The 17,524-nt window shown below is 44.8% G+C and overlaps 2 protein-coding genes across 4 annotated transcripts in view; one reads left to right on the top strand and one right to left on the bottom strand.

Annotated features, from left to right (window-relative positions):
• The first annotated feature begins 4,544 nt into the window (after positions 1-4,544).
• Positions 4,545-11,120, top strand: CENPV (centromere protein V). The gene is made up of 5 exons (XM_039507921.1): positions 4,545-4,988; positions 7,133-7,231; positions 9,200-9,269; positions 10,361-10,475; positions 10,842-11,120. The coding sequence occupies exons 1-5, from the start codon at positions 4,711-4,713 to the stop codon at positions 10,964-10,966; spliced, it is 687 nt and encodes a 228-aa protein (XP_039363855.1). The 5' UTR covers positions 4,545-4,710; the 3' UTR covers positions 10,967-11,120.
• A 1,904-nt stretch (positions 11,121-13,024) lies between these two features.
• The window catches only part of PIGL (phosphatidylinositol glycan anchor biosynthesis class L), a 77,413-nt gene continuing 72,913 nt past the window's right edge, over positions 13,025-17,524 (bottom strand). The window contains exons 7-8 of one of the 3 annotated variants that reach the window (XR_005590174.1): positions 15,227-15,360; positions 13,025-14,010 (exon numbers count right to left, since the gene is read on the bottom strand). Coding sequence is in view for 2 of the 3 variants with exons in the window: in XM_039508251.1 (XP_039364185.1) it covers positions 13,912-14,010; positions 15,227-15,360 (233 nt within the window). In the remaining variant the exon portion in view is untranslated. The other 2 variants (XM_039508251.1, XM_039508253.1) reach the window with 2 other exon arrangements.

A 17,524-nucleotide genomic window follows, 5' to 3' on the forward strand; every position in this document is an offset into this window, starting at 1 on the left:
GCCATATACTGTTTCAGGAAGCGATGCATACTTTGCAGGGTCACATGTTTTTCAAAGCTGTTTTTCAGGTCAGGCAGTTTTGGTGGTGGTTTAATCATGATTCAGTTGCTCAAACATATTCAGGATTGACAATTAAGCAGTGCCCTGTCTATATTGCCTGTATATAGTGAGTATCAGACTGGCAGCTCAGCTCTGTTTAGTGCTCTCTGTTCCATTTCATGAAACTTTCAGGATCTTTTCAGTGCTTTTAAGTTGTAAACACCAATTTTTATTTGGGTATAACCCAAGTGAGACAAATCCACTCCCAGCCAATACTTGTTACGAAAGGTTTAGCCTACCAGTGAACTTGTTTTCTGTTAAACCAGTTTGAATGCTGATAGGTTCTTACAGTCCCTCCCATCCACCCATGTTTTGTTGCATCCTATGTATTTTTGTGTTTCAGATATTCAGTCATAAGATTTTTTTTAATTGCACAATTCTGACTGGTGCTTTTTCATCTTCCTGTGCTTTTTTAAAACAAATTTAATGTACTCTCCTGATTGAGATTTTATTCTTTAGTTCTAAAGCTCTATTGACTGTGATCATGGGAACCCTTGTATCAAGAATTATGGTTAAACACAGTTCTCTGGAAAGATGCCAACCTGATTTCGAATCCCAGAGTAGACAGGGCCAAAATATTTTTTTTCCTGATGTCCTGTCCTAAACTGCTGTTCAATATTACTGTGTGCTATTAAAGAGCTGCCATGTTTGAAATCACAGGTCGCTGTATATCAGAGGTGGGTGAAATAATCCCTGAATGTAGTATGTATATCACTTCAAGTTTGTAAAAAGCTTTGGAATTCTTCAGGATGTGAGGATATACTTATAATGAAAGTAAATACCCCACCCTAATGCTTACACAACAATGACAGGCAAGTGGCATTCCTGTAATTAAAATGGGATGTGAGCTTATTGTTACGAATTGCACGATTAATTCTCATATTCATGGCATGTAGATCCCATCAGTGTTAATTATTCTAGCCCATTAAACTAGGCAAGTAGGTTTAATTTCTTGATTATGCTGAAACATGCTGTACAGGACTCACTGGTGTCACCTGTTTTAAACAGGCTTGTATTCAACGTCAGCTATACGTAATGCTGAATCACCACTACCTTGCTATGTGTGTATCAGCATTAAACATGAGGGGATGTGACAAGTCCCCTTTTCTAGGATTAGTCAGGTAATAGACAATGGTTATCAGTTTGCAACAGATACCAAGATGGACACTGCATAGTGACAGCCAGTGTGGAAAGGTAGCCAGGTGATGGGAGAGAGCAGGGTGTCTCTTGGGCCAGGATGGAGGGAAGGAGCAGATATGCGTGTGTAAGGTGTCTCTAGCACCAAGGATTGAGTAGAAGGAAGGAGCTGAGTCACAGGAGGGAATGCGGGGGGGTCCTCTGGAACTGGAGATGGAGGGGAAGGGAGTCAGGTAGTGGGAGGGAGCTAGTGAAGAACTGGGACAAGTTGGAGGGAGGGAACCAGGTCAAACCTAAAATGGTCACTGCCAGGGCTGGTTCAGGATTGAGGGTTTATATGTGTGTACTGAATAAATCCAGCAATGGGAGTCACCCTCTCTTTACCCCCCAGGGAAGTTACTCTGAATTTGGCTCCTCTGAGGGCTCTGAATGTAGTACACACTGTTCCTTCAGCCGCTGCCCTGGGGTCATCTATAACATTTGCCTGTCTGGAGCTGTGTATCTATAGCCTTCACTCAGGTTCAGTTGAGTCTGCAACTAAAAATACCTCCTGTTGGCTTGCACAGGCTGGTCTTTGCTGTTAGTGTGATCCTGTGATATTACATGATACTGCAGACACCTCATTCATGTAGGAGCTCTGCCTTATGTTAGACTGTGTACAGCTCTCACTAAAATAACTAGCGATGTGTCATCACTATCAGGTGGGGCCTGTTGGTGGAGGTGTTATGCTGAAAAAACATGAATTTTTTCCCCCAATCATAACTGGGAGCTAGCAGCCTGCAGCAGCTGCTTTTATTCACAGAGTAGTGAAACCCTAGCAACAGACTGTCTTGCTTTTACTTACTTATAGACTTTTCTGTTGTGCTCATCACTGCAGTGTCAGAGTATCTCATCCGCACTAATTAATTTATCCTCTCAGCCCCATTGACTTCTGATATGGTTGCCTTTCTGAAAAATGGGGCCTCGGTGTCTGATCTTGGGCTCCCAAAAATTGAGACACCCCAAAGCAATGGCCCCTTCTGAACATTTTTGCCTATACATCTGGCTGAAGATCATGTACTGGCAGAGCTAAGAATACAGCTCAGATCTCCTGAATCCTGGTCCAGTGCTTCAAACACAAGATCATCCTTTCTGTCCAGCAAGATTTCTAATTCACCAGGATTAATATTATACCTGATCTCCAAAAACAAAACATCTGTGTCACATGAGATCTCACCTCTCAAACTTCCATAAAACCCCCTGATAACAGATCATTGCACCTACAAAAATCATTCCCTAGATAAAGCGGTGGAAGTACTTGAGATGACATGAGGATTTCTGGAGTGATGTCTACAACTTCTAAATTCAGGCCCAGAAAACTGAATTCACCCTAGATTTCATAGTATGTTTGGTGAAGTGAAGGTAGAACATAAGAACGGCCATACTGGGTCAGACCAAAGGTCCATCTAGCCCAGTATCCTGTCTACCGACAGTGGCCAATGCCAGGTGCCCCAGAGGGAATGAACAGAACAGTTAATCATCAAGTGATCCATCCCCTGTTGCCCATTCCCAGCTTCTGGGACATCATCTGTCTCTGACTTCCTGCCTTCCCATTATATCTCTCCACTCTTTAGCCCTCGTAACCCCACAAGTGTCAGATCATGCAAAATGGAAGACAAAACAATACTAATACTTACCACTTCTATAACAGCTTCCATTCAAGGATCTCAAAGCCCTTTACAAGATGCGTATGTATTACTATCCCCATTTTACAGATGAATAAACTGGCATGGAGAGGCCTCTGTAACTTGCCCAAGGTCACACAGTGAATCAGTGCAGAGTCAAAGGCAGAACAAGGTTCCTGACTCCCAGTTTTCTGATTTCAAATACAAAGTATGCAGACTCCAGATAGAGAGCAATGTGAGGGCTCATGGACAATGTGTGTCACAGAAGCCCATGAGGAAGCATTTCCAAGCTGCACCTGAGCTATACTATTTTAGGAGCATATATTACACTTACTGGAAACTAGACATTGCATTTCAAACTGATCTTTCCTGGGGAAAATTTTGAAAACTATACACATTCCACCCTTTTTTTACAGTGAAAGAGGGACAGCAGCTGCTCTTGCTGCAAAGCCCTGATTGATTCAGGTAACCCTCGGAGAAAAATAGTTTTAAATATGGGAATGTTTCTTTGTAAGGAATTGTCCAGCTTGCGTCTGTGAAAAACAGATCAAGTCAAATCTTGCTATGTGTTTGTGGAGATGTGGGCAGAGCTCAGCTCATTGGAAGAAATGGCTCTAAAATAATCAATGTGAATTTGTAACACAATACAAGGTGATGGTCATGAGGAAGAATCAAGGTTGGAGGTAGCTCATTCTGGTTTCCAATTAATTAGATTGTTTGCTGGTTGGACCAGTTCAGTGAAGTGGAAAAAACGTGAGTCTCAGAAATATGATTTTTTTCATCAGAAGGGCTGAGAGCCTGAAGGGAAGCACCGTTGCTCTTCTGCGCTCTGAAAAAAGGGGTAACTTTGGTGCCAGATTGATTGATGGCCTTGGAGACTGAAATCCTCTTTCCTCAAGATAGCAGCAGACAAAACTCCCCCCACACACACACACACTATGTCTCAGTCCTGACCACCAATCCTTCTAATCACTGTGGCTGATCTGTGAGTGGGGCCAACTTTGATGTAAGGCTTTGGTGATGATGGAGCTGGTATGAGATCCATCAAGCTGAAGTAACACAGGGCTCTGCCCCATGGCGTCATTACCCACTTGGAAAAAGTTTAAACACTGGAGCCGCCTTAATGTTAACAGGTCCTGCCAGTTTGGGGGCCTCAGCACTCCATATTCTACTACCCAAATGGAGGACAAGTCTAGCTACTGCTACTGTTCCAACCTCCCACACGTGCCCAAACCCTGGCACATCAGTGCTGCACAAACCTGGATGATCTCTGTATAGTCAGTGAAATTTTAGGGATTGGAGCCAAAAATTGGCAGGATTGAAGTGCTAGATCTTGGTATTTGCAGTGCCCTCATCTGGGATGCGTTATGTGTTTGTTGTAAAAGGTACATCTACCCTTTATGCAATAGAATTAGGGGGTCTCATCTCTGTCTGGATTCGGGTGCCAGGTCTAGGTATTGTGGCACTGTTGTACTGGGTTTCCTCAGGATATGGGGGCTGGATGCAATAGGAGGGACTAGGTTTGTTCTCTGTATAAGTAGTGGAATTTTGGGGAGAAGGGGGGGCGTGTGTAAAAAACGCAGGATCCAGCTTTCTCCTTCCCCACCTTTCCTCACTCCCCAGGATTTGGCACCAAACCCTCCCAGTCCACGTGGCTCCGGACTCTGCAGCAGCAGCTCCGGAGTGTCCCTTTGCCCCTAAACTCCAGATCACAATAAGGGAGCGAAAGGCCCCGAGGGAGAGGGGCCCAGCCGCAAGCTCTCTGGTTACTGGGGTGCAGGGGGCGCATGCAAGCCCCCGGGCCAGGAGCATGGGGAAAGCGAAGGCAGGCTCTGCCCGGAAATCTCGGGGGAGAAGCCCAGCCGCAGCGTCTCCGGCCGCTGCCGCCCGCCCCCTCCGGGGGGAAGAGAGCAGTCGGGTAGGCAAGAAGCCTGCGGCTTCCCGGGAGAGGCCGGGCGAGCCGCCGCCGCCGCCTCCCCCGGCGTTCTGCCCGGTCGATCTGGGGGCGCAGAGGGAGCGCTGGGTGAAGTTTCAGGAGAGGCAAAGCCTGACTGGTGAGGAGGCGGCCAGACTCCTGCTGGACACCTTGTGAGTATAAGGAGAGGGGGCGGGAGTCCCCAGGCGCTGACTCTTCCTCCCGAGGCAGGGCAGAAACGACCCCCCCCGGCGAGCTTAAGCTGTCCCTGGGGCGGGCTGCTGCCCTTTCAGGGCTGGGGCGGGTCGATGGTGCAGTTTGCATGTTGCTCACCTACATTATTTTAAATCTTCCCTCCTGGCCTCAGGGGTAGGGTCCTCTCTGAGTGCAGCATCGGTTTGGGCAGGGATCTCTCGCGCCCCAGCATTTCTCTGCAGGCAGCAATGTGGTTGTGCAGATTATTTTATTTGCGTTATTTTTTGTGGCCCATCTGCACGGTTTTGACCCGCTCCTCTGAAGTCAATGGGAGCGGGCCCGTGACTGTTAGAGCTGGGGTTAGGACAGAATATTTTTCTTCCCTAGACCCCATCTACCCTGTGGCTTTGAAGGGGGCTGCTTCCCCTTGAGCTCAGCTGGGTGTAACCCACGACTGCTAGACCTGCTTCTCTCCACCTTTGCGTTGTGTGTGTGGTATAAACCTACAATTCGGTACTTTTAGACAAAAGACATCAATGTAACTATGTAACTAAACAAGCCCTCATTAGGAATGCTGATTCCAGCCAGGCTAGTGCTGGTCTGATAAGTGCCTGGTTAATAACGAATTGAGTCAGAAGGGTCATACATCTACAACCCATGCTTCTCTGGGGGTGGAGAGAGAGAATGACAGTAGAGCTTTTCACAAGTTTTCCTTCACTTTTTGCTTTAGCCACATAAATGACTTCTGTGAATCCATGTGCAGAGTAAAATGTGGATTTTATGGGAAGTTAACAGCAAACTTTTTCTTGCTCAATAAGCAAGACAATACATGGAGGCTAAGCCTTCCAAAACCATGTTTTTTTGCAGGACTCATCCAGCTACCTTTCTTTTGATTCTTAATGGCAATGCAAATAAGTGTTATCCGGCAGTGTTATCCAGACATTTTGCATTTAGATTTATCTAAGTGTTTCTAAAATGCTTATCAATTTAATATCTAGATGTTGATTTTGGTAATAATGTGGGAGGCTCATTGCACACATCTTATAACCACATCCAGAGAAGTTGTCATGGCTAGACATACAGCAGCTCTGACTGGACAAATATCTCTGCTTTGGATTCAGATTTAGGGGCCAAGTACAGTGTGGGATTTAGTCAGACTACGTAATTATCTTCAAAAAGGCTTTCTTTTGTATTTCTGCACTTTCTCAGCCCAGAATCTCTGCCCCGTAAGTGTCACATTTGCTGTACTTGAAGCCTGTCCATATTATTCTGCAATGTAATATTCCTAGTGTCAGCATTTTTACATAATAAACATTGGCTTCCGTGGAGCCACACAATTTATTTTCTTCCCATGGAATTTATGGGCTGTTACTCTTAATCTGTTCATGTTTCAGGGACCTCACATCAAAGGGAAGTAAAAATCCTCTTATCCTGTTCTTTTCTGTTGTCTACAGTGACACATCTACCAAACTCATATTCTAATCCTGCTGTCCCATCTGAACGTGTAATATAGTTATATTTTTGTTATTCCCATTAATAAATTTGAACAAACTGTCAGTACATGCAATTGATAATATAAAAAGGGACTTTGTATTTTTGTGTCTGACCTGGCATGTCGATTTTGCTAGGTTACCATGGTAAAGTCCTAAGGGAGTGAAAGAAATGCACAAAGGAGAGTATCCTTGAGTCTGTGAGTGCAGCTAGGAGACTTCAAAAACATATTAAAATGTTTTAAACTAATTAAATCCTACTTATCGTCTCTGTTTCCAGCTTCTGAAATGGAAGCAAGTTAGTGATGCTTTCTATCTAGAAAGAACATCAGCCTGGAGCAGAATTGGTGGGAACATGGGAAAATTCTATTCTTAATTTCACTGGTGTAATCCTGTCATAATTTGACTGAATTCTATGAGTTACTCTAGATTTACTACTGTAACTGAGGTCAGAATTTGGACATGTGTTTGGGGGAAGGTGGGTCTGCTTCAGTTTGGCCCCCATTGCTGAGTGGATAATGACTCTGGTAGAGTTGACTGTGACACTACAAAATCTCAGTGCTTCCTTGGCCAACAAGAAATGTCTGATCACAAATCCTCTCTGTGTGTGCGTGTACCTTTTCTCCGTCCAGTGAGTACAGAGGCCTGGTGAAGCACACAGGAGGCTGTCACTGTGGAGCTATCCGCTTCGAGGTTTGGGCATCAACAGATCTGCACATTTTTGACTGCAAGTGAGTGGTTTTTATTTGAATCTGAATAGCCAAATACTTTGCCCTTCTCTAGCACTTCCCATCCAAAGATCTCAAAGTGTTTACGAAACAGAAATCCACTGGAAGTTGGTATAGTAGCAGGACAGATGTCTAACCTATTTCCTGTAGGGTGCAGCCCCAGCTGAGTTCAGATCCACCAGTAGGTCAGTACTGTTGATTTCAGGTGCTAGTTCTGCAAGTGCACAATGTGCTGATTGCCAGAGAAAGGAAGGTGCTGTGCACTTCTACTCTCTGGGCAGCACAGTGGCAACTTGGTGTTTTCTTTATGCCCTAGCTGAAGGGGTGAGGCTGTGGCAAAAGCTGCAGTTGTCAGGGAGATAACAAGTGCTTGGAAAACAGCTCAGAACAGGGAGACTGTAGCAGTGTTGGGGCTACAGGGATCCTTACTGAGATCGGTACTTGGTGTGTGATTTCAGGCAATTTTAGCAGATTGTTGAGGATGGGATCTGCCTCTCATAGGCCAGAAACAGTAGACGTAAAAAAAGTCAAAGAAATTCCCAGTTTTTAAACTTTGTGGAATACTAGCTATGACCCTAATACAATGTGCAATTAAATCCAGAAGAGAAATTCCATTGACTTCAACTGCTCAATCTGGGGAAAATATTAAATGTCCTTTATGCAAGTGGAAATTCAGATCAAAGTGACTTGCTCATTACAATTTGGTAAGATGTGATGATTATTATTACATAGTCTATAACTACTACAGTTAATAATTACACAGACTTCCTCTGTGATCCTGGAAAGTCACTATATCTATGCCTCAGTTTCCTCAGCCACACAATGAAGACAGTAATACTTGCATATCTTGCAGGGATGCTGTGAAGCTAAATAAATTTCATGAGATCCATGAATGGAAAAGTGTTATATTTAGTATCATTATTAACAGCAATATCTTACATATATACAGAATTTTATTGTGGAAAGCATTTTACAAACTCCTATACATACAGGAACCACTTACCCCACTACTAAAATGTAGCCATATCTGGAGTAAAACATGGCAGATGTTTAACAGGATTCTGCACATCAAGGAGTACAGAATACCAGCTCCATATGGGACTGCAGAGGGAAATATAGGTAAGCAGAGTGCAAAAACTTACATTGGAATTCAGCCACAGTTTCATGATTCATGCCTGTGCTTGTACAAAAATTGTCAAGGTTTTAACAACCAGAAATACTCAGGACCTCTGTTTTATACTTCATCAAAACAAAATGCTTTCCAACAGATCTCTCAAGGGTGTGGGGTTTGATCCTTTCTTGGCATTCTCTTATCAAATGGGGAACACATTACTACCAACATGTGGTGAGGGATATATATTCAAACCCTATAAAATAGTCTAATTTCAGTATGGTCTTTCCACCGACTCAGAATTAGTTTCTCTCTAGCCCAGATGTCACTACAAATCTGTTTCCCTTGTTTGCAAAGTAATTAATATTGGTAGCATTAGGATTAAGTTGGCAAACTTTACATGAATTTCTCAAGGCCACAATTTAGCATTGATCTATCCACTGAGAGTTGTACTGTGGAGAGAAGAGAGTTATGTAGCTCTCAGTGTAGATAAGCTTATTTTCCATATTACAGGAAAACATAAGTCTCTAGATGAATACATGCACACACAAATACATATGCCATAGTTGCAGACTGGCCACTCCTGTCATCAAACCTGATGTTTGCAATGTTGTAGCCGTGTTGATCCCAGGATATTAGAAAGACAACGTGGGTGAGGTAATATCGTTTATTGGACCAACTTCTATTGAATCTCTTGTCTCTCTGATATCCACCCTGATGACAACCAGGTAAAAATAATTATAGTTTTCAGTGAAATCTAACTTGTTGAGAGCTCTAGGCTAGATACGATTGTTACACTGCAGGTTATAACGGCCTATAGAATAGTCATGTTTTTTTTTCTTTTTCTTTCCCTCATACAGTTGCAGTATTTGCATAAAGAAACAGAACAGACACTTCATTGTCCCGGCTTCACACTTCAAGCTGCTGAAGGTAGGTTAGGGTTTATGAGTGCAGTGGGTGTGGGTACCTGTCAAGATATTTGATTCTGAAAGCTTCAAGTGGTGGTCAGCTTTGTGTCATAAATTTGCCTGTGTCTGTCTGGAGAGATGTGTTTGGAGATACGAAAAATCCATTTGGATCCCAGGAGCCTGGCTGTATGTGTTTGTTAGCATGTCTCAGAATGGGAAGTTCCATGTTTGAAAAGTGACTATACCTGTTCAAAAGATGAGGCAGGGATGTATGTACACCCCAGGGGTGGCAGTGCCACCAGGTAAATGTGCTAAGTCCATGTTACATTGACGACAAAGAGCATTAACGTCACACTCCTACTCCTAATGGGCTAAGGACCTGAGCAAATGCCCATCGCAATCCGTGTGAGTCTTGACTTATTGGGCTGTGGATTGGGTCCCAGTGCATTGCTATAAAGAATTCTGCCTCTATTTTAGATCAGCTTCAGACTCCCTTAACTTGATTTTTAAATTCTGATTACAGGCTGAACTCTTTTACATTTTAATTGTTACAAGGGCATCTTACAGGCTAGGGTCTTGGATTCCAAGTTGTCTGAGGACTGTAGCTCTTAGATTAATTTTTCTCGGCTTCCAGCACCATTTAATTTGATTTTCTTTTATAGTTGGATGGTCTCAGATAAACACAGAAATTTTTGTCCATTGCTTCTGGGAGGAAAACCCCCAATTATGTTTACTTTGGAGCATTTAAAAAAAACCTAAGCACTTTATAATAGACCTGCTGTAATAGAGAGTTCAGTGACTGCATTTCAGTGGTCAGAAAGTAAAGCCATGGCAATTGTTAGGCTTGTCGGGGGAAAGGTGTTTGTGAAAATAAAGCACAGAGGGGAGGGAAAGGAGATTAATATCTGGAACAGAGTAGCATGCATGCTGTATTCTTACCTCTAACTCACATAAAGACATAGCGGGTGGTATTTTAGACTAGTCTTAATTAGGCTTCTGTTTTTGTGCCTGCAATTTTACATTTATTAATTACAAGCCTGTGGAATGTAAGTGACAAAAAATGACCCATTTCTGGGTACGTGGCAAACCTTCATTGTGTATTTTTTTGCCTAGGGTGCTGATAACATAACAACGTACACCTTCAACACACACCGTGCTCAGCACACATTTTGTAAGACCTGCGGCGTGCAGAGCTTTTACACTCCTCGTTCTAACCCAGATGGTTACGGTAGGTAAACAGAACAGGGAAGAAACCTGGTAGATCTATGGCAACACAAATTCACGCCCCGCTGCACTTGTATAATGACCATGACGACCATCAGCACTCTGCCAAGAGCAGTAGCACAATAATTGTGCATCATACAGCTTGCTTCTAAAGTACTGAACAGCTGAAGCTGCAACTTTCAATAGCACCTCCTTATTGTGTAAGTCTTAACTGTGACCAATGGGCCACTGGCCATCTTGGGTTTCTCACCTGCTGCAGCTATATCGACACTATCACCACCTCTGAGACTCACTGCCCATGAAACTGACAGAAAAGCTCTCCTTGGCTTCAAAGGGAGAGTTTCTCTCTGAATTTCCCTCTCTTCTCAAGGAATAGCCCCCCACTGCCTGGATGAGGGCACTGTGCGCAGCACCATCATGGAGGAGATCAATGGCAAAGAGTGGGAGAAGGCAGTGAAGGAACATAAGACCATCAGGAGCATGTCAAAACCATGATACAGCCTCAGTGCACCAAAGTGCTCAGCCTGGAGCACTGCCATTGGCAGGCCATCATATAACCTCTAGTTCAAGCTCTCCTGTGCCAAGCTGTTCAGGAAGTATATCTTCTTTGTTTTTTTTAATAAATCTTTCTGTGCTGTTTTTTCCCTCCTTTCATTTTACATTCAGTTGTCAGACCACACCAGTTCCATAACTTACCCAACAGCTGCGGTTTTTCCTCTTTGCCTTATTCTGACACTGCCCCTATCTGCAGCACAGTTCAAATCACATTAGTCAGAACAAGGTTCTTACATCTATTGCAAGATTCTACCATGTTGTCTTTGGCTCATGCAGACACATCCCAGATGCGTTATTATCTGGTGTGCACCAGTGGTTCTCAACCAGGGGTCCGGGGCCCGCTGAGGGCCATGAGCCGTTTCAGCAGGTCTACCAAGCAGGACCAGTGTTAGACTCCCTGGGGCCCAGGACAGAAAGCCTAAGCCCTGCCGAAGCCTGAGCAACTTAGCTTCACAGGACGCCTTGTGGCACAGGGCCCAGGCAGTTGCCCTGCTTGCTACCCCCTAATGCCCCGGCTTTTATATGCAGAAAACAAGCTGTTGTGGCACAGGTGGGACGTGGCGTTTTCATAGCATGCTGGGAGGGCCTCAGACAGAAAAAGGGTGAGAACCCCTGGTTTACACAACTGTACTACATGAAATAACATCTCCCTACACGGGGAAAAATTCTGCTGTTACACTCGTCTCTCTCTTGATTTCACTGAAGTTACTCTGGATTTAGAGCTATACCAGGCTGATGCTGGCATTACAGGCTCCAGTTGAGCAAGTTCTTACGTACATGTTTTAACTTTCAACACAAGAGTAGTGCCGCTGAATGCATATGTGCTTAAGTGCTCTGCTGAATAAGGATGGTCTGACTCATGGACTTAAAGATAGCTGTGTGTAGGGTTGCCTAGTGCCGGCTCCGCAGCTCCCATTGGCCAGGAACTGCAACCAGTGGGAGCTGCGGGCGTGGGCGTGAGGGCAGCAAGTGGAACCTCCCTGGTCACCTATGCGCCGAGGGGATATAGGGACCTGGCAGCTGCTTCCTCGGAGCCGCAGTAAGCACTGCTGGGACTCAGCACCCCGAACCCTCTGCCCTAGCCTGGTGTCCCCTCCTGCACCCAAACTCCCTCCTAAAGCCTGTACCTTTACCCCCCCAACACCATACCCCAGCCCTAAGCCCCCTTCTACACCCCAAACCCTACCCTAGAGCCCACAGCTGCAGCTAGAGCCTGTGCCCCCTCTTGCACCCCAACCCCCTCATCCTCAGCCCCACCCCAAAGCCTGCACCCCCAGCCAGTCTTCACTCACCCCTGCACCCCAACCCCAGCCCAGAGCCCCTTCCTACACCCCAACCCCCTCATCCTCGGCCCCACACCAAAGCCTGCACCCCCAACCAGAGCCCTCACCCCCCCTCCCACACCCCAACCCCATGCCCCAGCCCAGTGAAAGTGAGGGTGGGGGAGAGCGAGCAATGGAGGGAGGGGGGATGGAGTGAGCAGGGGGCGGGACAGGGGTGTTCAGTTGTGTGCAATTAGAAAGTTAGCAACCCTAGCTGTGTGCTTAAGTACTGAGAGTACAGTTCTGCCCTAGTATCTTTTTAATAGCTATGTTTGGGAGGGTGTTGTGATTTGAGTAAGGAATTGGGAGCCAGGAATTTGACCTCTGATCCTGGCAGTGCAATGACTTGCTCTGTATCCTTGGGCAAGCTGCTTATCCCATCTTTACACTGGGGTTTATAGTCTTTATATCTCTGTCCCCCACAGGTGCGGTGAGGAATAACTCAATGATGAGTGCAAAGTGCTGTGTAAATGCTGAGTATTATTTAGTTTGCTCCAGTGTGAAAGTCCTCCTTTAAGATTCCAATTATTACTAAAATCTATGTAGACTTAAAAATTACAAATACATATTTGAAAATTGGCCTCTCTGTCACTTACCTGCTGAATCTGTGGGTTGCAAAACCCAGAACTCAACACTTCCTCCTGACAACTAAGAGGAAGGGGGCAGCTTTTCAAATGGTGCATCTGGAATTTTTATGTCTACATATTTATTCTGTCAAAGAACTGGCTGGTGCCCTCTCACTTGTAACTTCACATCCTGGTGAAAAACAGTTTAAGTTCAGCGGATCTCAAAGACTTTGTTTGGAAGCAGGAATAAATACTAGTGTTTCACGAGGTACAGTCCAGCAGAGTAAAGCTCGTATCACAGGGTGGCTTGGAGGGTCGAGATGGAAAGAACAATAAGAGTTCAGTGCAATTATATTAGTCTGTATAATTTTTAATATTTTATTCCTAAAGTTTTGGCATTTTAAAGTCAAGAAACCAGCCCTCCATTAGCAGGAACTGGCTGACTGACAGGCAGGCCTGTGTGGTTCAATGTTACAGCCTGAGGGCTGTGAGGATCCTGGTTCAAACCCCAAGGGACAATGTGTATCCTTGGACAAGTCACTCCTGATGCCTGGTCTTTACAGCAGAGGGAAATGGATAAAAAGCAGGAATCACCAGGTGGTGATCTGGGCCTGGTCTCCCTGGGGAAACCCATTGTAAAAGCACATACAGTACATGCTGTATCCTAAACACCTCCAAAATTCTACTTCACTAGTAATTAGACTCAGATCAATCTGATTTGCTGGGTGTTCTAAGACCAGTTACACTACTACAATGGGAGTTCAGTAATTGTTTGAACCCAGGCTGTCAGGCAAAGGACACCTAGAAGGATGTAAATACTGTATGTTTCAATCTGAGAGGCTGCAGGGCACCCAGAAGGTGGATTTCTGTCCTCTTCTTGAGACATTAAAGAAGCAAGAGCTTTCAATAGTGCTTGGTCAGGCAGAGCCTCTCTTTTCTTTGTCTCCCTTCTCTGGTCTCTCAATACCCCTGGAAGTGTGTATGATTCTCTTTCCCTTTACAGAAGGCAAAGTGAATTGATCACCATGAAGCGTGAGAACAGGATATAGGTGTGTCGGAACCAGAGAAGCTGGCTGTGATGGCACCACATGGCTCTCTAGAAAGATAAAAATATGCGAGAAAACATTAGACCTTCCAAACTCATTCGGAAGACAACTTTCAGGGCTTTCTGTAAAGTTCACTACTAGATTTACAGTGAAATCTGTCTTCAGTGACCCACCAAAGGACCAGCACAAACACAGCTTAGCAGCGGTGGGATTCTGACTAAACTCAAACAATGCTATACTGGAATCACTGGGGCTATTTTCAAGTGGTTGCATATGACCAGAAGTTGCTAGTTGAGGCCCATTTCATGTATTTATGACATGCCACTTGGAAAGTAAGTTTCAGTAGGAAGGTCAGATTCAAAGTTCTAGCCACTGTGGCTTGAAATATCAGAGGACTTTTTGTACTTGGAACTTTCTGTTACTACCCTCACAAATACACAGTGCTGTGGGTGTTACTTGTCGATTAGGAGCACTGTTTGCTCTGTAATGTTTACTGTAATATACTGTGGAGGGAGCTCTAATCATATGGTGATAAGAGATTTCTTGACTAGAATGTAGAGAGATTTCACCCAGCAGAATAACCCAAAGTTTGCCCAAAAGACAGGGCAACTTGCTAACAGCCTGCTGCCACAAGTAGTCAAACAACATAGAGAGCAGATGAAGATAGAATACTGCATGCTGGGAACTGTAGTGACCACAGTCCACATCACTATCAAATATACGAGTGCACTCTGACCACCCAGGGTCTAAGAGCTGCAAATCTGCCCAATCCCACCATCTGAACGGCGTACAAAGCAACTTGTCTTGACAAGAAAATATTCCTAAAAGCAAATCCACTGATGCTTCATAATTCAAAGACTGATTATAAATAAATCATAAATCAAAGAACTAGTTAAATTAATGGAGGATAGGTCCATCAATGGCTATTAGCCAGGATGGGCAGGAATGGTGTCCCTAGCCTCTGTTTGCCAGAAGCTGGGAATGAGCGACAGAGGATGGATCACTTGATGATTACTTGTTCTGTTCATTCCCTCTGGGGCACCTGGCATTGGCCACTGTCAGAAGACAGGATACTGGGCTAGATGGACCTTGGTCTGACCCAGTATGGCCATTCTTATGTTCTTATGACTGTTTGAAATGTGCTAATTACACTCCATGTGCAGTATATATATTTTTAAGTTCTACATGCATGAGGCACTTTTGGTCAAAGCCCTCACAATGATTCTGAAATGCTCAAACAGGCTGGGCAGGAACAATGCATCTCACCTTGGCTAGTTCAGACTCCTCCTTGGTTAGGATAAAGAGAACATCCTGGGACTGGAGGCAGCTAATGGGCACATCCAGGATGGAGATATACTTCCGGAGGAGGTTTACTGACTCGAGCGTAAGGACCCGGCACCCTGAGCAGAGCAACAGGAGAAAGAGTGCAAGACAACAAGATGATTACAAGCTCACAGCATCACGAGGGTAGGCAAAGCCCCCAGCCTCCTGTGTGACAGCCCACCAGGAGTTCAAATTCTGTCAGAACCTACTTTTGTGCCATGTGAATTTCTATTCAATTCTGTTTGCTTCTTAGCTATTCTGCTGAGAGCAAACTTAGATTCCCAAGAAGGAAACCTGGGTTTAAAGGGTGGATGCCTTTTTATGACAATCTAAATTATTTCTGAGCTTATTTGGGCCCAGTCCTGTTCCCACTGAAATGCATGGGAAGGACCTTTGAATGCCAACACTGTATCATTTGAAGGTAGTTAAACAAGCAGCCCTCGCTTCATTTGACTGTCCGTCTAGTCCAATTTTCAACATGCTTTGCTACATAAATGAGTGTTTTCAGGGTCCAGGAATGACTGCATGAGATATTAACACAGGCAGGTGATTACATGTTAATAGGAGCTCAAAACCCATCACCTGGATGTTTGTCATGCAGGGGGTGAAAGGAGCATGCAGAACAGATTCAGCTATGGTTCATATATTTCCCCTGATTCTAAGAAACCTTTGAACTCAAAAGTTAATTGCTAATTTTCTTTCATGGCTAAATTGTATTTATTGATGAGCTCAGCTGATGGTCCCATTCAGGAAATGTAGCTCTTTGGAAAAGTACCTTGAGATTTCCTGACACTTCAGAAGCTGAAGTTATGACGTGCATTACTTTAGGCATTATTTTGAGTTTGACAGATGAGAACAGTCACATTGTATAGACATAGTAGGATCTGCAATCAGATGCACTGCAGCATGCCTCTACAATCTGAATGAAACTCTGAAGGGAGGGTGCAAAGGGAGGCCTGAACTGTCTCAACATCTGTATCATTTTAACTCCAGGAGAACCTGAGATCACACATCTAATACAGCTTCAGTTGGGGCCTGAGGTCCTTCTCTGTTGTCATTATGTTCTCACAGGGCACAAGGATCACAAAGTGAACATGAAGCAACTTGATGGTTCTCAGACAAATGGGACATGATGCTGAAATCCAGGAGTGGCTCTCTGTTCTCTGAGGGAAGAAGTTAGCTGAGGTTTGACTGACTCCAAGACAAGGAGAGAAGAGAGACCCTCCTCCTAAAAGTCCCTAGGGAACGTGCATTCGTCATTCTGTGCCCAATAAAGTAGCTGGGAGTTTGGGGTGCTGCCTTTGTGGTGTGAGTTCTCTAGACAGACACACATTACTTACTAAGGGCCGGTGCTAGGGGTGCAGAACACTGACTCCCACTGATTTCATAGGATCAAGCACAAGTTAGTTTCACTAAAACCCATCATTCTAGTGCAAAAGTGGCTCATGTCCAGGGTGGGAAAGCAAGAGCTCTTGTTCATACACTGAGCGAGCTATCTGTGGAATTTCTGGAGAGAGGCAGGAGGAGAAGCCACACAGAGGTCTCCGAGGTGTAGAATGAGGGGAGCAGCATGCTGATAAGACATTTAGAAGGAAGCTGTGGAATATTCTGGGCCGAGGAACAAAGAATGGAGACAGGGCAAGACCTCCAACTTTCTCTAGCCTATGCTTGCCCCTTGCCTATTCCTAGGAGTGGCACCAACCCACTTTCTAGCTTTGCTTTTATTTCATCAGAGGCCATCAGTGAAAGAACATTGTACGTTTTCTGGAAACCTCCCCTTCCAGCACCGCCTCCAGGCCCCTCAATCCGTCTTCCTCCCTCCAAAAGAAAGGTGAAGGGATTTTCCCCACCTTTCCACTCCATAATCATAATCGTAATTGTTCCTGCTTTTGCATTAGTCACTGGTTATTAGATGATTTTTGCTTAGATTATGGCCAAAGCTTAGCCAACACAATCTAACTAGATCAGCACTAACCTCTCCCAGTCTTCTTTCTGGAAGGGTTTGCAGCTGGATTGCTCCTGAGGGGTTAGTCACTGGGAGGCTTGACAGAGCAGGGATGGCTTTCAGCATTACCTTCTGCAGCTGCAAGGGGACAGGGCTGGCGGGTCAGAGGGCAACAGCAGGTTTCCATCCTGACCCAATGGTGCTAGAATAGAGAGTGACACCAGATATGTGATCTGGAGTATTCACAGAAGTGTCACATCAGTTCACATTGCTGCAGGCTCTGACCTGATGGAGGA

This window comes from Mauremys reevesii, linkage group 20 (genome assembly GCF_016161935.1).
Source record: "Mauremys reevesii isolate NIE-2019 linkage group 20, ASM1616193v1, whole genome shotgun sequence".
NCBI lineage: Eukaryota > Metazoa > Chordata > Testudines > Geoemydidae > Mauremys > Mauremys reevesii.

Excerpts from the sequence above, each read along its gene's own strand:
- CENPV (XM_039507921.1), top strand. The coding sequence starts at position 4,711 with ATGGGGAAAGCGAAGGCAGGCTCTGCCCGGAAATCTCGGGGGAGAAGC. Across the intron at positions 9,270-10,360 it reads CACACTTCAAGCTGCTGAAG|GGTGCTGATAACATAACAAC; the intron begins GTAGGTTAGGGT and ends TTTTTTGCCTAG. Across the intron at positions 10,476-10,841 it reads TTCTAACCCAGATGGTTACG|GAATAGCCCCCCACTGCCTG; the intron begins GTAGGTAAACAG and ends TCTCTTCTCAAG.